Source organism: Mizuhopecten yessoensis, unplaced genomic scaffold (assembly GCF_002113885.1).
Source record: "Mizuhopecten yessoensis strain PY_sf001 unplaced genomic scaffold, ASM211388v2 scaffold10479, whole genome shotgun sequence".
NCBI classification, from domain to species: domain Eukaryota; kingdom Metazoa; phylum Mollusca; class Bivalvia; order Pectinida; family Pectinidae; genus Mizuhopecten; species Mizuhopecten yessoensis.
In genome coordinates this window covers 1514321-1535450 of record NW_018408567.1, presented here as the reverse complement: position 1 = coordinate 1535450, position 21130 = coordinate 1514321, and the positions used below count along the sequence as shown (strand labels likewise).

General features: G+C 37.7%; 1 protein-coding gene across 1 annotated transcript in view; it reads right to left on the bottom strand.

The window, feature by feature from the left end:
• Positions 1-1920: 1920 nt before the first annotated feature.
• LOC110460766 overlaps positions 1921-21130 on the bottom strand; it is a 42673-nt gene continuing 23463 nt past the window's right edge. The window contains exons 12-20 of the mRNA XM_021513882.1: positions 20849-20944; positions 20199-20337; positions 19318-19376; positions 17970-18100; positions 16167-16318; positions 14222-14392; positions 12381-12474; positions 7640-8723; positions 1921-3746 (exon numbers count right to left, since the gene is read on the bottom strand). Coding sequence (XP_021369557.1) covers positions 7640-8723; positions 12381-12474; positions 14222-14392; positions 16167-16318; positions 17970-18100; positions 19318-19376; positions 20199-20337; positions 20849-20944 — 1926 coding nt within the window. The 3' untranslated portion in view covers positions 1921-3746. The remainder of the gene's footprint in view (positions 3747-7639; positions 8724-12380; positions 12475-14221; positions 14393-16166; positions 16319-17969; positions 18101-19317; positions 19377-20198; positions 20338-20848; positions 20945-21130) is intronic.

Here is a 21130-nt window from a genome sequence, read left to right as displayed (position 1 = left end):
CATATCCCAGTCCTCTGTTGAATTCAATACTGTTTTGTATGCAAAAGACATATCCCAGCGCTCTGTTGAATTCAATTCTGTTTTGTATGAAAAAGACATATCCCAGTGCTCTGTTGAATTCAATACTGCTTTGAATGAAAAAGACATATCCCAGTGCTCTGTTGAATTCAATACTGCTTTGTATGAAAAAGACATATCCCAGCGCTCTGTTGAATTAAATACTGTTTTGTATGAAAAAGACATATCCCAGTGCTCTGTTGAATTCAATACTGCTTTGTATAAAAAAGACATATCCCAGCGCTCTGTTGAATTCAATACTGCTTTGTTGGTATTTTACTGAAAACTGTCAAAAATCTAATAATGTGGACTTTTATAGCGTAAAAAAAATAGAAAAATTTACACATGTGAATCGCATATCTATATATAATGGACTGTTTCTGGTCTAGGAAGAGAAACTTGTCAAGGTAACCTGTTCAATATACAATTCAAAGTGCATAGTTCATAAAAATCAGGTTATGAATGATTAATGCTTCTACCATTGACAGTGGAAGGTTCACACAGGTTTACAAAACCTCAAAATCTGAGAGTAGCGACATCTGTATCTTGAGTAATGCTCTGCACATTGAGGATCAAACTAACTAACGGTTTAAAAAGACACATTTAAACTCTTCCAATTCAAAGGTTGGAATAGTTTATTATAAAATTTCAGGGGTGAATGAGTTAAAGAGTATAAACATGAAATGGAAGTGAAATGTGGACTATACCACAACAGAATCACATATTCAGCATGGCTAAAATTCAATATGGCACATTTTTCGTAAGACAAACACAAAAAAATTATTGGCTAACTCAAGGCTGTATATTATATATACGAGTTACCCTCAATAATATATTCCAAATAGTAAAAGCCTTCTTTTGATAACTAAAACTCAATGAATTTTGAGAATTTTTATGCAGCATGGTTGATATGGCACATTTTTGTAAAAAATAGGTCCTGGCAAAATCAAAGATGTATGTTATATATATACAGTATATAAAAGCTACTTTCAGAAATTAATCTCAAACAATAGAAACCCTCTTTAAATGACTAAAACTCATTGAATTTTGGGAATTTCATTCAGCATAGCTCAACATAACACATTTTTTTAAGACCACAAAAATGACTTCTGGCAGATTATAAGAAATTCATCTCAAATAGTAGAAACCTCCTCTTTCAACTCATTCACCCCTGGAATTTCATAATGAACTATTCCAGCCTTTGAATTGGAAGAGTTAAAATGTGTCTTCAAGGGGTGAATGAGTTAATAACTAAAACTTATTGAATTTTTTGGATTTTTTAACAAGTTCAAGTAAGTTAATTAAACTATCCAGATTGTGTTGTAAGGGTTCAATCAATTTACAAATTTGGGATGGATGTTTATTGCCCCGAGTTAGTTAAACTATGATAGTATATATTATGCATGTTCTGATATTCAGATAATTCTGATATGTTTGGCATGTCATTTACCAAATAATAGTAACTTTTATGTCTCAATAATCTGAATTGTCTGCTTTCTCTACTACCTTCAGAAACCAGCTAGAGCACACATTTTATACAAACGAATAAAGGAATCAATGAAAAAATACATAAAAAACATGTATGCTTTTTAACCTGGTATATTGCAAAATTAATTTCAAATTTCATGTGTATTGAGAGTAAAATTTTGTTTTCAAATTTTAAATTTTTGAAATAAAACAATCAATTAAAAAGTTATAAAAAGAATGAACTGCAGACCTATATCTGGTGCTGAATAATTAAGTATAGAGTATTACATACTATAATTTATATACAATTTATATCAAATGCTGACCACAATTAGATATATTTGGAAATTTTCNAACCCCCCACCCCAACCCCCCACCAACTTTAATGAGGGTGAATTTATCATGACAGCGAACATTCATTTTGTAAACAACATACTTATACATAGTAATTAGTTGAGTGAAAATGTTTTTGATCATCAAAGAATTAGAATTTGACTGGACGAAAACTTACATTAATTTTGCTGCACAACACTGCATGAATCAGAAAGACTGACACAAACATCAATAACTATATATAATGAGACAATAGCTTAACAAACAAGCATATTCTGTGTATAGGAACATCAACATTTATAATGTTGATTCTAGCTCCCATGTGTCCATAACTAATAACTATGACATTTAAAAAAAAATAAGTAGAAAAAAAAACTTAAGGTAATATAGAGAAAACAAATTATATCTTTTACATAACAGAAACAAGAATGTATATGTGTATTAAATAAATATATGTGAAGCAATTTATATATATACGAAATTAACCTCACAGTGCCAAAAATACAAAACTGCTACACAAAGAAAACATTTCATAATATACTACTGCTGTGTTCATGCAGTGATATATATGATGCAAAGGTTTTAATTTTCAATAATAACATTTCCCCGGTCTGAAAGTTGCACTGTTGAAATGTGTTGCCATTACTTCTATATATGGAGAATGACGGTTAGGACTATATATACATTTATATAATCCCTGAATTATTATCCAGGAAAACAATTCCAAAAAATCCAAAATTTAACCGACAAAAATAAAGCTCTAACTATATAGCACTATATCACCGGTACATACTGGTATTCAATAACTGTACACAAAAAAGCTACCACAAGACAGAACAAGCGTGTGTCCTTGACCTTGAGGTAAAGGTGCGAATTAGTACCATGTACATTACATTTAATCCAGCAACAGTTACTGGACCAATGACCTTCGTGACCTTGATCAGCCTTGAGATGGGAGTGTGAAACTAATGGTGATGGATACAAACATTTCATCAAAGTGTCTTCAGCCTTTCAAAATGTACGGCCTGAATATTTAAGGCACCAATCTGATGGACAGACATTTATAATAGTGAATATATACCTGTTGTCTCCCAAATCCAGTTTCAGCGGAAACATGAGTAAAGCATGCCCACCAATGCGATGCTGATGGAATACTCTCTTTTAGCAAGAGTCCCATAGGGCCTGGCTCTATTGCTCACCTGGTTCTTTAGCTGCTATCTCAACTAGATAAGACATTTAAATACTTCTGTTAACTTGAGATCAGTGTGACCATCCTGGATTTCTTATTGAGCCAAAATAATTCAAATAATAATAATTATTGTAGACAACGACAGGAACATCATTTAAAGATTGAGTCCCCTTGGCCCAGTAGCAGTTCTGACCAAGATTTGGTTGAAATTGGGTGAGCTGTTCAGGAGGAGTGGAGTGTTTTAAACAAAAAGTTGATGGAGAGACGAAGGAGACTGTACCATGCATAGGCCTATATATATGGCCCTTCAGGCCAGGTGAGCAAAAAAGGACAGATTGATAACATTCCCCTAATTGTGAACCTTGTATCACACTGTCATGTATATAATACAATGTTGCATATCTAAAGACTTTCTGGGAAAATGTACACACAAAAAATACAATATATCTATTAAATATAACCACATGATGTGATTCTAATGAACTCATTCACCCCTGAAATTTTATAATGGACTATTCAAACCTTGGAATTGGAAGAGTTCAAATGCGTCTTCAGGGGTGAATGAGTTAAGGGACTGTTTCCCCTTTCCATGGTTAGAATCAAAGTGCTGTTTCATCTTCTGACTCGCCCTGCATTGTCAATGGTTTGATGTGGGCTGCACAGGTTATCAGGTACCGAGGGAAACCATGCCCGATATTTTCTGAAATTCATAATGAATGTATCATAACATTTACTAGTCTAATGGTAGGCACTAATTCTAAAAACGTTCATGATTAATTAGACCAATTGCCATTTAAATCATTTACACCAAAGGTGACCTACATATTCCCTGGATATAATTAAGGACAAATTGAACATCTTTGTCTCTTGACCTACTTATCACGGCAAAAGTAGAATAAAATTTAACTGTAAGCCTGTGACTTACTTAATATAACACCCACCCCACATGTACACACAAACAAGGCACTCCGAAATCACCTACTTCCAGACAAACTTTGATATAAAACAAGAGGCCCAATGGGCCTGCATCGCTCACCTGGTATTAATCTCACACTTGTAATCTTAAAAGTGGACTAAAATATAGCTACAGGCAAAATATCAGTGTATCATTCATAAGAACCTATTAAAAGATTTAAACATATGACACCTGTGACCTTGAATGTCGAACAAGGACATTATAATATTAGGTTGAACAGAGTTTATAGTCTTCCAACCCAGCATGCTTCTGGGAAAATATCATTACCCAGGACCTTTTGGTTATACAGAACAAATCATTTAAAGATTTAAACATATATTGACCACTGTGACCTTGAATATGAGCGAAGGTCATTCACATGGTAGTCCTTCATCCAAGCATGTTAATGGCCAAATATCATCACCCTTGGCCTTTTGCGTATTAAGAAGAAGTCATTTAATGGTTTTAAACATATTTGACCCCTGTGACCTTAAAATATATATGTCAAGGTCATTCATTTGAACTTGGTAGTCCTTCATCCCAGCATGTTACTGGCATTATCCTAGGTTATTCAGAAGAAGTTGTTTAAAGGTTAAGAACATATTTGACCCTGTGATCTTGAAAAAAGATGAAGGTCATTCATTTGAACAAACTTTATAGCCCTTCATCCGAGCATGCTACTAGCCAAATATCGTCACCCTAGGCCTATGGTTTATTCAGAAGAAGTTGCTTAAATGTTTAAAACATATTTGACCCCTTTGACCTTGAAATGGGGTCAAGGTCATTTATTTGAACAAACGTGGTAGCCCTTCATCCCAGCATGTTACTGGCCAACTATCATCACCCTAGGCCTCTTGGTTATTCAGAAGAAATTGTTTAAATGTTTTTAACATATTTGACCTCTGTGACCTTGAATATAAGTCAAGGTCATTTATTTGAAAAATCCTGGCAGCCCTTCATCCCCGCATGTTACTCGCCAAATTTTATCACCCTAGGCCTCTTGGTTTTTCAGAAGTTGTCTAAATGTTTTTAACATATTGGACCCCTGTGACCTTGAATATAAGGCAAGGTCATTTATTTGAACAAACTTGGTAGCCCTTAATCCAAGCATGCTACTGGCCAAATATCATCATCCTAGGCCCCTTTGTTATTCAGAAGAAGTTGTTTCAAATGTTTTTAACATATTTGACACCTTTGACCTTGGATATAAGTCAAGGTCATTTATTTGAACAAACTTGGTAGCCCTTCATCCCAGCATAATACTGGCCAAATATCATCACCCTAGGCCTCTCGGTTATTCAAAAGAAGTTGTTTAAAGGATTTTAACATATTTGACCCCTGTGACCTTGAATATAAGGCAAGGTCATGTATTTGAACAAACTTGGTAGCCCTTCATCCAAGCATGTTACTGACCAAATATCATCATCCTAGGCCTCTTGGTTATTCAGAAGTAATTGTTTAAAGATTTAAACATATTTGACCCCTGTGACCTTGAAAATTGATGAAGGTCATTTATTGAACAAACTTGGTAGCCCTTCATCCAAGCATGCTTCTGGCCAAATATCATCACCCTCAGCCTTTTGGTTACTGAGAAGAAGTTGTTTAAAGTAAAAAGATGACGCCGGACGGACGACGGACGGCGGACGATGGATGGACGGGCCAGGTGAGCTAAAAATGAACAAAGAGCTATAACTCTACAGTGGGGCATACAACCTGATCTGTGTTATGTATATATATATGCAACAGGAGAAAGAGAAATGCAACGGCCAGACTGGGATTCGAACCCGGAACCCTCCGGCCTCAAGACGGATGTTCTACCAGTTGAGCTACCTGGTCAACGAAGATCGACCCAGTCCAGTTCCGCCACATCTACATTGTTCATCATACACCAGTGACTTCACTTGATAGAATTCATAGTACATAGTGGAACCGATACTAAAGTGTAGGCAATGTACTTTTGGGCAAATATCATACACAGGTAAGTACTAGTGTACTGTTATTAAACATCTACATAATAGGAGGGAGTTGAGTCAGCTTTAAAACATTAGTGTGTAAATGAGGTCGCTGTGGACATGTACATGTTAGCTATCAAACCACTGCAAACTTAAGATGGCTCATAGAAGCAGAAACAACATTGACATCAAGGTAAATCTTGTGTTGTACAGAAGGAATTCCAACAAGCAGATCTGTGTGCAGGTCAGTGACATCGGAATATGTTTGGTAACTCATTTTCTATTTTGAGTTAATGAAAACGTACGTTAAATTTATGTATCTAGATCTGTGTGGAGTTGTATTTTCATCAGGTAAGGATAAAGTTCTATGGCAGTGTGACCTATCCATGACGTCAGTGATATGTGCTAGATATTTTGCCGGTGTTAAGAATTGGCGGATCTAATTCAAAACGTGATTATAAGGAAAATAAAGTGCCCGCAAATTATAACGGTTACCACTATATACTAGTAGCACACATTGCTATCCCAAGAGTCACATACAAAATTTGGCAAGTGTAGATAAAAGAGCATATTATAAGATATGCCCACAGTTTTGTTAATCATTTTAGACCCAACCACACATATGTTAGCAATGATAATTGCCTCTCCCTCTCTCCTACTCCCACATATTTAAGGATTGACCATCATTTTGACTGCGTTTATGGTAGTATAAACGCAGTTGGCAACGAACAAAGAAGCGGGATGCTACAACGGTAACTATGGTAGCCATGGTTGCTAGGATAGGTAATCTAGTTCCAGTGAATCTATATGTATGCAGGAGACATGGTATGATGGTGAGCTTGCCTCCATGTGATAGCGCGGACCTGATGTCGACTTTATAGTGCTATCTGACTGATCTGAAATACCATGCCGAAGGCACCCAGCAAAGCATTCCGCCCGGTCACATTATACTGACAACGGGTGAACCAGTTGTTGCCATTCCTCTAAATGCTAAACGTTAAGCAGGGAATAACAACCAACATTTTTTGGGACTTTGGTATGTCCTGGCCTGGGGACAGAACCCATTGCGTTCCTCACCTGGGCGAACGCTCAACAATAAAGCTAAAAGTGAGTTGTTGCCAAGCAAAGCGCTAGGAAATAAAAGGTAGCTAGAAGTAGAAAGAAAGATAAAGATCCCAAATATTGCAATGGGTGTAGCAGATTAATTTTGGTCGCTTTTGTGTCCTAAAATAGAGGACACCAAAAGCAAATCCTCAATTCTGTAGGGTGTTCCCCCATTAGTTGCATCCTACGATACATGCAGTGGGTAACAGCAGGTGTATTCTTTTCCTGATCCCCCACCTGCAGGGGTGTCTCTTGTAGTGACGCGGTCAAACGTCGCAAAAAAGAAACTATAATCAGACATAATGGATCCCGAATATGTTTCATGTTTCTAGATGTTGAAGGAAACAAACAACGGCTGTCATCGAACAGTTATCTCCCTGAAGCGAGAACGACGCCATATTTGAAATGGGTATCAATCCGCCGAGCCTTTTTTCATTGCTTATACGCTAATTTATCCGCAGTCAGAGTTACTAATTTATGCGCAGTCAGAGTTTACTAAGCTGAAGAAGGGAGGGATGTAAATATATATTAATATCTGGAACAGCCCTAACAGAATACATTGCATATTACACAAATACATACCTAGTTTGCATTTTGAAATGGGATATCAAAAACTTCGAAATTCCCCCAAGAAGGATTCAGAAGGTCCATTGAGGCATCCAGGAGATTGATATCAATATCATCAAGGTTCGGGTAACCATGTTCTTGTTGGGTTTGCTGTGCGGTTCCTTCAGAAAAGTCTGTCGAAAATATCTCATGCTGCTCTGGTTCATAGAATTGCATTGGTACTTGACAATGCTGGCCAACTATAGGTTCGGTTATCACTGGCTCTACTGCTTGCTGGCTGTTGGTTCGCATTTGGTGGGGAACCAGGGCAGGTACACCAGTTATCTGAGTAGTGTTGGGTAAAGACAGGGGAGTCTGGTTGTGTGGTAGCTCCATCATGTTTGTCGTCGGCTGTACATTTTGCAGTGGTGACTTGGCTTCGATCTTCGTATCCACAAATCTTTGAGACTGAGGAGAGCCACTCTGTTTCAGACCGCCCTGAAACATTGGCAGTGTAGAAGCAGGTGAGCTGCATGGTTTGACCTTTGATTCAACTTGGGAGAATCCATCGTTGCCACCGGTGATGGTTTTCTGCTCTATGTGACTCATGTCCATCCTGTCCTTAGCATCACTCAAACCAATGTCCTGGTTGACCTCTACAACCCCTTGTGGATACAGTGCAGCATTAGGACTCTGTTTTAACTTGGATTTGAGTCCATCCTTCACCGGTCCAGATAAGATACTTTGAAGCTTTGGGTACATGTTTGCATGAGGGAGTGATTGACTTCTGGTGAAGGAAGATAACTGGTTAGTCAAATCATCTGAAACAGCAGGTGCAGACATCGTCCTACTTGAAGTAGCGCTTCCTTGGACTGGTAGTGAGATCAAAGTAGTGGAAGACTGCACATTTGGTTCCCTTTCATTTAACACTGTAGGTATGTTTCCAGATTGTTGCCCATACCCCATTTCCCCCAGTACACCATCTTGCATATGCCCTTGACATTGATTTGGGGCTGCTTTGCCTATGACCTTGGCCACCTTGCTGTCACTCCGATTCCCTGTCTGTCCTTTGACCCTATGCACTGGTCTCTTCTTTGGACGTACATCCGTTGTCAGCGTTCTGAAAGATATTTTTGAAGTGCATTAATTTATCAAATTATGAAATAAAATGTTTAAAATCTAACATGTTTACTGTCACTGAACTGAATTACAGATGACCAATATCATGGTTTATAGGGAATCTTTTTTAGCCGGAAGGAAAGCTCTATACTGAAATGGCCTGGAGAACCTTTGAAGCATTGGCACTATAGTTTGATAGTAAGCCCAGTGTGACAAAATCACCCTGGTTCACAGTGTTAGCCTATAAATTTACTTGTCTAACATGATCAGGTGTGAAAAAAGACTTATGTTAATTAACCCCCGTTTTGAGGCTCAAAACCCTCAAAAAATTGGTGACAGCCCTGACCAAGGATACCTGGAGACTTGCAGGCTTTAAAAGCTAAATCTTAGCCAAAATACCTGGAGACTTGCAACCTAAGCTAAACCTGGCCAAGGACACCTGGAGACTCACAGACTAAGCTAAATCTAGGACATGATACCTGGAGACCTGCAGACTAAGCTAAATCAGGACCAAGATACCTGGAGACCTGCAGACTACGCTAAATCTTGGCCAGGATACCTGGAGACTCGCAGACTAAGCTAAATCTGGCCCAGGATACCTGGAGGCCTGCAGACTACGCTTAATCTTAGCCAGGATACATGGAGACTTGCATACTAAGCTAAATGTGGGCCAAGATACCTGGAGACTTGCAGACTAAGCTAAACATGGGCCAGATACCTGGAGACTTGCAGACTAAGCTAAATGTGGGCCAAGATACCTGGGGACTCGCAGACTAAGCTAAATGTGGGCCAAAATACCTGGAGACTTGCAGACTAAGCTAAATCTGGGCCAAGATACCTGGAGACTTGCAGACTAAGCTAAATGTGGGCCAAGATACCTGGAGACTTGCAGACTAAGCTAAACATGGGCCAGATACCTGGAGACTTGCAGACTAAGCTAAATGTGGGCCAAGATACCTGGAGACTTGCAGACTAAGCTAAATGTGGGCCAGGATACCTGGAGACTTGCAGACTAAGCTAAATCCGGGCCAAGATACCATGGGTCATCTTAGACTCTCCCACAATTTTACCAAGAGGGTAAGAGCCTGAAGTTTGCTTACATTTGGCTCACTTCGACCAACATACATGTATCTTGACTGGCGGGATTATGGAGTGACAAGGTCAACCAAGTTGTGAAGATAAGTCAGTCAGTTATTAAAAGGACACCATGTGCACTGACCAGAAGGGTATAAATATCAAAATATGTGTACCCCACTGTATTTTAAGATTTGCGACGGTAGCAGCATCTATCCAAGTACTACAAGTACTATCCATGTAGAACTTGCAGTTACCCAGATATGGACTTAACAATTTTTGTTTATGTGACATATCATTGAATATTAAGGAGGTCACTGAAGTGTAAAATGAAGGTCAGCATTCGTAACATACATTCAGTAAAGCATCACTGAGCTTCATCATTGATACAAGTATAAACAAGAGGCCCACAGGGCCTGTATCGCTCACCTCCATATTTAAGCAGTCATAGCAATATATTCTCATTAAATATTATTCTATACTATAAAAATTTCAATTGCAAACTTTGTCGGCTTTCGATTATTCTGGAGTCGTTTGAATTGATTTTTTTGACATATTGACCCCAGTGACCTTAAAAGTAAGTCAAGGTCATTTTCATTCTCAAACTTTGTCGGGCTCCACCCAAAGTTTCCAGCCAAATAATAAGATTCTATAACTTTCAATTTTTCAGAAGAAGCTGTTTTAAGTGTTTGACATATTTGACTCCATTAACCTTAAAAGTAGATCCTGGTTACTTTCATAAGCATAATTTGCCAGGCTCTATAGCCCAGGAAGCTATCAACCTAGTATTATAATTCTATGCTTTGCCATTACTCAAAAGAGGTCATTTTAAATGTTTGACACATTTGACACCTGTGACCTTGATAGTACGTAGGTCATAGTGGTGTACTGATAATCGGAAACATCGATTAAATCGAGTTTGAAATGGGTCTGATCCAATAATCTATTTTGCTGATGAAAGATCGATTATGTTCAATTGTATTGTAATCCTTTCTAACTTGAAGCAGACGCAACATCTGCACCGACATTATAAATTTGGTGGTTAATATAAAAATGGAATTGTATATAGTAAAAAAGCGGAAATGCTTTTCATTGAATCACTTGTATTCGTTTCATATAAAACATACATCCGCATTTTGTATCAACCGAAACCGCCATATTTGAAAGCTAGTAAAATGAAGCTAGCAGAGTGTTTTTCGTGATAAATTATTATTAATATGCTATGTTATACTGATTGGAGCATTCAAATGGGAGTAATTAATACCTAAACTGTGAGTACACCTACATGTAGTTGTCATGAAGTTTTGAGTCAAAACGGAGATATAATTGAATCCTTCCTAACGCCTAGATTTCGGAAGCGAGTATTTTCTCATCAGTCGACACAATTACATCAGATAATAAATGGGTCGGTCTCTGATGTTACACAAGTAGGCCATTTAAACCAATAATCGATTATCGATCGATTATGGAGTTTCGATTATCGATCTTGAATATTTGACCGATTCCCAGCACTATAGTAGGTCAAGGTCATTTTCATTCACAAACTTAGTTGGGCTCTCTCCCAAGAAGCTACCAGCCACATATTAAGATTCTTTACTTTTCAGTTCTTCAGAAGAATTCGTTTTAAGTCTTGGACACTTTTAACCCCTGTGACATTGAAAGTAGGTCAACGTCATTTTCGTTATCAAAATTTGTTGGTCTCTTACAAACAAAACTTCCAGCCACATATTAAGATTCTATACCTTTCAGTGTTTCAGAAGAAATCGTTTTAAGTATTTGACACTTTTAACCCTGTGACATTGAGTGTAGGTCAAGGTCATTTTTGTTCTCAAACTTTGTTTGGCTCTTACCAACAAAACTACCAGCCACATATTAAGATTCTATACCTTTAAGATCTTCAGAAGATGTCGTTTTAAGCATTTGACACTTTTGACCCCTTGACCTTGAAAGTGGGTCAAGGTCATTTTTGTTCTCAAACTTTATTGTGCTTTTTCCAAATACGCTACCAGCCAAATATGAAGATTCTATACAATTCAGTCCTTCATAAGAAGTCGTTTTAAGTATTTGACACTTCTGACCCCTATGACCTTGAAAGTAGGTCAAGGTAATTTTCATCTCAAACTTGGTTGGGCTCTTACCAACAAAGCTACCATCCATATATCATGACTCTAGTCCTGTCCATTCTTCAGAAGAAGTCGTTCAAAGGAAAAGTTGACAGACGAGGATGGATGCTGATGGACGGACGACAGACGCTGCGCCATGGCATAAGCTCACTAGCCCTTCGGGCAGGTGAGCTAACAATGTAACAATGATAACAACAAATGGACTTAATGTGCACTGTGAATTCTAATTCCCCGCTAACTTTCATGAAAGAGGGATAAAAAAGTTGATGAATGGTCAAACCCATGACCTAGTGGTGGAGGGCTAGTGGTAGCAGAATGTCCACTTGGCCACCGCAGCCCCTTAAATGGACAGACAGATGAACAGAAGACACAATCACCATTCCATGATCATGAGCTCACAGACACTCATTGCCAGGTGAGCTAAAAATAGCTTGATGGTGCATTATCCACCCTCTACTCACCCAAAGCCTTCCGCCAGCTCCTCCACTGGGTCAATGACTAGCATTTCCCTTAGCTTTGTATAGCCGTCCTTGTGTTTTCGTGGTTCTGGGTCAACTGTACAAACAATGTAAAACACTAAGATTTCATTTAAAACAACAAAGTAAACCATTAGCATATCACTCAATTATCCCCAAAACTACCTACAGACAAAATTGTAGTATAGAACATATGTTATATGCATGTATGTTACACATGGTGAACAAAGGGCTTTCACTTTTTTTATCACATGACTCCTCTGTTATGAGTGAAATAACACCCATTACCTAAATCTTGTTATAAACAAACGTGTAATAACATGTTGTAGTACAGAAGTTATGGCTACTTTCACAATCAATGATATGGTCAGTAAAGACAACAGTGGGCTCGCGAAAAATATACCAGTTAAAGGACCTAACGACTACAGTGTAGATGGAGGGAGTTGATTTTGCGATTGATATGCCAGGAAACTGTCTGAACTGGTATCTGACGAGCCAATTATATGAACTAGGCCTAATGTTCCCGGGAATACCAACCAAATTATGCAGACAACGGGTCATACACATCAATGTGGTTCCAAAAGAGGACAACGTCAGTCATCTAAGAGCCATTAAACAAAGAAGACTAGTTTCAGACAGCGACGTGACTAGTCCGGCTCGGAAACATTTGTGACCTCAATTTTGTACTTGCGCACCCTATGACGCGACTTTCTGCTATGATGCACCGTCTGCTAGGCTGGCAAGGTCATATTATTTAGGTCGTCGTGTCAAAAACATTGTCGCACTTGCATTTCTTATAACAAACACATATTTTCTAGGTAAGTTTGCAAAGTTAAACAAAAGCTTCATACTACTGTCAAATTATGTACAGATTTGGGAACTATGTTTCATCACATTCTGTGGAAAGATATTCTTTTAGCCGTTATTCGGTTTCTATTGATAAAGAAGGAATTTAAAAAAAAGTAGTTTGAATTTACTGTTTGTCAATTTTTATATGTCATGTGATAAACAGAATCTCACATGAGTTTCCATTTGATATGAGATTTATGAAACTTGTTAAGAATGTTTTAATTTTGCTCTGCAGAAACTTGTTTCATAAATCTCAAATCCAATGGAAACTCATGTGAGATCCTTTATATATGGTGTGGATGATTACTCAATTTTAGTATGCAACACTCTGCCATGCCAAGAGGTGCTCACATACAAATGCAGTTACCGGTAATAGGAAATTTGAGACATGCCCTGAACAAAATTGTGTACAGTAAAAAAAAAAGGGCCATAACTCTGCATATAGCAGGGTACCAGACCAAATTCCAGTGCACAACTCATAGCTATCCCAAGAGGTACTCACATGCAAAATTTGGCAACTGTAGGTGGAGTATATTGAATAGCCGGGACAAACTCATGAACAGTGGTAAAAGGACCATAACTCTCTAAATCATGGGTTACGAGACCATATTTTGGTACAGACCAGTTTGCCATCATAAATAACTCGCATACACAACTTTTTCAGCCCATTACTCCAGCAAGGTATAGGCAAAATATCAGTATATTCTATACCTCATTGTTTGTCGAAATAAGCAACATTTAAACACCTTAAATACTGATGTGGGTGAAGGTCATTTATTAGATCAAATTTGACAGCTATATGCGATATTGGCTACGTGTCAAATATCATGACCCAAGGTCTTATGAGTCTGAAGAAGAAGCTATCAAATAAAGACAGACTACTGATGAAGGAATAACGAGCAGATGGCCAGGTGCTTCAGTGTGTCAATAGCAAACCTTGGTCGCATGGTCAAGTGAACCAATGTCTCGTTACTTACCATCCAGGAAATCCTTGTACTCCTCCTCTCTGGATTTCATTGATGGATAAACCCATTTCATCTCACACGTGCCGGTTTTACTATTTATCATCCTCTTCAGTGTCAGGGCCAGATTGTATTTCTTGAGATCCTCGGCATTAGAGGGAGTCATGTGGTCTACTGTTCCTCCAGCTGTCAGAAAGTGAAAATACAGTTGACCTACTTTTGTATATTTCCTACTACCCTTAAAATATTTGTCATTCTTTTGAATGATGTACTGTAAAATGATGTACTGTTAAATGATGTACTGTAAAATATCTATCACCCCTCAGACTGCCAATACACTGTACAACGTATTGATTACTTAAATCTGTCATAATGCATTCGCTTTCATTCCATAAGGTAAAAACAAAAGTTTAAAAAACCTTAACAAGCTTCAGCAAAGATTTCCTGGTAAGAGTGAAAGGATCAGCCAATCACAGGCCATTTTTGAGCTTCATCTAAACACAAATCAACAATATTTTAAAGATATGTTAATTGTACAAGTTTTTAAATGTGGCTTAATTTGAAGATGTAATTCTATCAAACTATGACAAAAATGTATAGAGGCCTGTCTATGACATGTGACACTGAAACAGCGAAGATGGCCCCAGACACTAGTTGTACGGAGGCCTGTCTGTAAGCCTGAGGTCTGACCCCTCAAGTTAGAAAACTAAAGGGAGTCAAGTCTGAGTGAGTTGCTACATTAAGATGTCCCTTTAAGATGAGCGGAGTCCCACCTAGCTGTGAGACAAGATCATGAGACAACCCTGTCAGCATCCTCGATACTCCAGTAGTTACACTCTATTTCGCTCTCTGCACCCCATCAAAAGAATCGCTTAGTTGTGTAACGGTAAAATTGACTTGACTGGCTTTAAAGTCGGGTGTCGCTCCTCTGTAATCTTCAAAGGACAGGTATCAGCCTAGCGATTGGTCAGGTCTTTTTACCTGACACCAGTCAAATGGCTAGTCGGGCGCCTTCAATTTTGCTATGACTTATTTCCAGAGGTGCAGAGAGTGAAAGTGAGCGTAACCCTTTGGGTATTGAGGATGCCCTGCCTCACACTAGATATAAAGTCAGTTAGTCCTCTTCGTGCTGGGGTGCACATAAGGCCATCACCATTTATGTCTGACTTGGGACCCACTGGTGGTCCCCATGTCCAGTCTTTTTCTTTTAGTTCTTTCTCAACAGACCATCTCCAGGTTTCCTTTGGTCTTCCCCTCTTTCTTTGTCCTTGTCGTGTCCATCTCATTGCTACCAAGTAGGGATGGAATCTGGGTACATTCAGGAAACATGTCCAATCCACCTCCATCTCCTTCGCTTGACTTCTTGTGAAAGAGGAATGGTGTTTGTCCTCTGACTGCAGGAAGGGCGTAAGAATTGTACCTGCTGCCCCCAATTGCATGATCGTATGAGGCGACTAAATCTGGAACCTTATCTCTTCTCTCCTTTCTAAATAACTTTCTTCTTCCTAATGTCTCCCTTGACAATGCCTCTCTTTTGGCCATTTGTTGAGCGTTCGCTACTGTGAGGAAGGCTTTGGGTTCTGTCCCCTGGCCAAGACATACCGAAGTCTTTAAAAATGGTAGTTTCTACTCCTGCTTAACGCTCAGCAAATTAGGAGTGGGACGACTGGTTGCCCGTTGTCAGTATAATGTGACCGGGTGGGGCGTCATGCTGGGTGTCTTCGGCAGTATGTTTCAGTGAGGTAGCACTATAAAGTCGGCATCAGTTCCGCGCTATCACAAGGAGACAAACACGAACATATCATATGCACGAAATTCTGCGAAGGTGCTGGTGCTGATCTTACTGAACTTGTGGATGTTCCTTAGTGATGCAAATGCTCCTCTGGCCTTAAAAAATGTGAGCTTGATATTAAGTGCTGTGTAATAATTATGGTGTGTATATATATATATGAAGGCCTACCTTTGAGATATGACACTGAGACAGCCCCACACATATTCTGGCCCTGGGCATCAGTTATGATGTTGTTGCTAAAGCGAAGCAGAAATGTGTTGGGTTTAAATCCCTCGAGACACCGTATCGCTTGGTCCTTGTCGAGGAAGCCAAGAATAAGTCTGTCAACAAATCAAAATGAGGTACAAAATGGATTAATAAAAAAAAAATACAGCAGGTATAACTTTACTAAATGTGGTTCAAATATTGTAAGATACCCAAGGTTCACGATCTCTACTAGAATTGGCCACCAAGAATTGATATATATATACAAGTGAAATATGATTTCATTTATTATAAAAAAAGCAAATTTCAACCCCAATTTTATTTCCTCCCTTTTGCACTCTTAGTTCACAAATAGAGGTATAATGAAAACATATAATCCTACAACTTTTTGATTGGATAACACAGGCTTTCAAAATCATGCATTACAACATTCAGAGGGGTCTTAAGGCCTATACATTGTCTAAAGCCTATAGTGATGACTGTTTCTCATTTTTATTTGGACAGTCACTATTACATGTACATACTAATTACGTATTGTCACTGTACCTCCAGGAAAAAGCAAAAGGACAAAAAAAGTAATTTCCCTTTAACCATCTAATCATCTTGCGAATCATAACAATAGATGGGAGAGCTTTGCAGGAGATTTTGCAGCATCTGTAGCATCTGGGGGAGGAAGAATGTGGTTGCAAGAGGTTTTTTTCTAAAATCTTCTATAGATACTATAGAAACTTTGTGTCTTTTCGTAATTTGAAAATCAATATTACTGTATAGTGGTTGTATTTTGCAGGGGTATTAATTTCGCTATATTCGCGTTTTGACTTATATCCGTGAATTCTAATTTCGCTATATTCGCGCTTTGACTTATATCCGTGAATTCTAATTTCGCTATATTCGTGCTTTGACTTATATCCGTGAATTCTGATTTCGTTATATTCGTGCTTTGACTTATATCCGTGAATTATATTTTCGCTATATTCGTGCTTTGACTTATATCCGTGAATTATATTTTCGCTATATTCGTGCTTTGACTTATATCCGTGAATTCTTAACACCAGAGAAATTATCAAAAATGTTAACCACTTTTACGGACCTCATAAAAACATGTTGAAAATACTTATAACCCAACGCTGTAATACAAGCTTAAATGAACTCAAATCAGGTTATCACCGGACAACTGGGTGATCCATGTAAAAACAACACTTACATATAAGTGGCCACAACATTTTTATGTGAACACAGTAGGTGATTAATTGACTCGGTTTACTCCTAGAAAGGTACATACTCATTTGATTTTCTTTCGAGTGAAGTTACTGGCGGATGACGACACTCAGAATTAGTGTTTTCAAACGGTTTACCTGTATTTCGAAGTTTAACCTTGAAATGATGACACTCAAAATACTTTGCACGACACATGGGTTTCGCGCGCACATCGAAATTTAACCCCTGCAAATATGTATTGAATACGAAACTGCAAAATATTGACCCTGCAAATTCAAAGTGCTATATACCGGTAGTACTTGATTGTGGAGGTGCACAAACGAACATCGTGAATAGTAGGTTCAGAGATGTTGAGGGTCTCGAAGATGATAGAACCATAGAAGTGGGCTAAAACATGTACACATTAAATTCAAAGTTGACAAACTGAGGTTGATGTTATCATGGTTATCTTTTTTGACTGATTTAATATATTTTGGGTTAGATAAACATGCTAATCAACTTGTTTGGGAACCTCTGTATATCGCTGCAGTCCCTTCGGCCTTCACTTACTCTCTTTTCCAGTACTCCTTGAGGTGAGTATTAATCAGGTTATAAACAGCCTGAAACCACATCCAGAATGTCGCCGACTTCTTACGATCATCTGTTTTCTTATTTGGATCGCTGATGTCCATCATTTTGTCCTGAAAACATTTTAATACACTGTTATTAAAAGGATAATCTGAACATTACACCAGTATTGACCTTTCATGGGGCGAGTACAGTACATTGCCTAAGAATAGACCTGCTGTATGAGTATCATAAAAGGCGACTAATGTTGCCCCTGCAGAATCAGGGGTTCTCTTCACTGTCTTCTATTAAAAGAACATGGAAGAGACCAAAACTGATCTGCTACCTCATTGCAAAACTTGGGATCTTTTTCATTTCCTATCTTTCCTGTCTACTTTCTTTCTTTCCTATCTACTTTCTTTCTTTCCTGTCTACTTTCTTTTACTTTCTTTCATTCTTGCCTACTTTCTATAACTTTCTTTCTTTCCTGTCTATTTTCTTTTACTTTCTTTCTTTCCTATCTACTTTCTTTCTTTCCTGTCTACTTTTTTTCTTTCCTATCTATTTCTTTTACTTTCTTTCTTTACTAACTACTTTCTTTCCTGTCTATTTTTCTTTCCTGTCTACTTTCTTTCTTCCTTGTCTACTTTCTTTCTTTCCTATTTACTTTCTTTCTTTCTTGTCTACTTTCTTTCTTTCCTGTCTACTTTTTTTCTTTCTTTCTTATCTACTTTCTTTCTTTCCTGTCTACTTTTTTCTTTTACTTTTTTCTTTCCTGTCTACTTTCTTTCTTTTATTGTCTACTTTCTTTCTTTCCTGTCTACTTTTTTTTTCTTTTTCTCTTGTCTACTTTCCTTCTTTTCTGTCTATTTTCTCTTACTTTCTTTCTCTCCTACCTAATTTCTTTCTTTCCTGTCTACTTTCTTTCTTGTCTACTTTCTTTCTTTCCTGTCTGTTTTCTTTTACTTTCTTTCTTTCCTATCTGCTTTGTTTTACTTTCTTTCTTTCCTGTCTGTTTTTCTAAACTATTAGAAATAATGAGTATAATAGCTACTACTTCTTGTCTTTATTGGCGAAATAGTACAAATCAGGCTGCGCAAGTACCTGCTTGGAGCCAAGACCTTGGAATAATGTTGAATTAGTTGGTACGTACCTCTGCTATGAATTCAACTGTTTATAAGCTTGTGTTCAGAAGTCAGTTGTGTGACTACCGTTGCATTAGCCTGTGTGTTTCTGTTAGGCATACAACTCCCTGTTTCATTTCTGTGATATTGATCCAGTGATTACTTATTAATATCATGTACAACATAAATACTGTCTTCCTATTTAGGAATGAAAAGTAAATACTTACGATGCAGAATTTGTTGAAGGGAATCACAGGGTCCTCTTCAATATTTGCCTGTGGATTACCTGAAATTATAAAATGACTTTCTAATAAAGCAAAATGTAACATGCTGAATGTAATGAATGCTATATTTTGTAAACTAAGCAGATGTTCATCCTTTTAATTTCCATCAAATAAATTTTGCACTTTTATCACAGGACAATATAGCCAAATAACTTCATTACACAAAGATGAAAATCAGGGCAAAGTGTTCAAGATATCTTACAAAGTTTATAAAATTATGTAATACTGGAGTTTGACTGTAGCTCAAGAGGAGATTTGGTTTATTTGTGTTTTACGTCAACAGCTATGCTCATTTTAGGAAGGAGGTGCCAGGTTTTGGTGGTGGAGGAAAGCCAGAGTTCCTGGAGAACTCACCCCACCACGACCCCACCCCAACCTCTCCCCTATCACTCAATCCCCAGTCTATTTTTTGTAACAGTAACCTTGACCTTAGCATCATTTAAACCTCTATTTTACATCTACATATCACAGTGTATCACAATGTCAAATTTTACAACGATTAGACTCTTGGATGCCAAGATAAGGACCATACCCCCCACCCCATGGTATAGTGTTAGTAACAGTGATTTTGACCTTGACCTTAGACATTTTTAACCCCTGTTGCACATTCAAATTTCCGGTTACAAAATGTCAAATTACAGAAAGATTAGTCTGTGGTTCGTGAGATTATCTCTGGAAACAAAAGTGTCGACGGGACGGACAGACACCGTTATAATTATAGGGCACCTGCATCTCTGACGTGGAGCCCTAGCAAGAACATCATCATGACTGGACAGATTTTCACATAACTGATATATATTCCATGTTAAATTGTTTTCTTGTACCTGTGATTCTGGAGATTAGGTGTTTCTCCTCATCCAGGTTGAGACCTCGCCCGCCAAGATACTTGAGTTTGGTGTCTAACAATTCTTTCGCCTGAGACCAGTGCAGGTTTTCTGGACACGGAGGGGGTGGGAACTGTTCCTGTCAATCATGTATACAGAGCATAGAGGCAAGCGGAGAGAAATTTCAGTTACATGTCAATCAAAGTGCACACTAATTAAAAACGTCAAATTTCTGTGGGTTCAATGAGAGCAGAAACTATTCATTTTACAGTATAACATTTGTGAGTACCAAAACGGAAACCCTATTTTTTCTTTTAAAATGAAATTGACAAAACTTTGTGGACAGGAAGAGAGAGAAATAATGTGTTGAACAAAATTTAAAAAAAAGCTAAGGCAATTTGAATGAGACACATGTCAGTGACCAGGCCACCATTATAGATAAATAAATATCTCAAGTCTTATTACAACAAAAGAAAAAAAAATCTAAATGAAAAAATGCTTATTTTTGGCTAAATATTCTTCAAAATTAAATCAACTGACACAAACAACTTCATCAATACCTTTTAAGATATGTAATGAACATTTTTTTAAAGGCAATTGAATTAATCTATTTTCAACTTTAAATATTTGCATGTTAACAATAGTCTTACCTCATCCTCTGGATTTAAACACTGCCACAGGAGAGATCCGCAGGCATTACACTGTTGACTGGCACCAGTGATCACTACAATTGGTAGTGACATCGTCTGTGAAATACGAGATTGACACCATTAAAATAAATGTTATTATAATAATTACAGTGAACATAATGTATATGGTATTACCATATAAAAAAAATTGAACTCCAACTTCAGGAAATACAAACTTTCACTATTGGAGTTGACTTTACTTGAGTCTGACCTCTTAACTTTTTTTTTGTACAAATCTAGCCT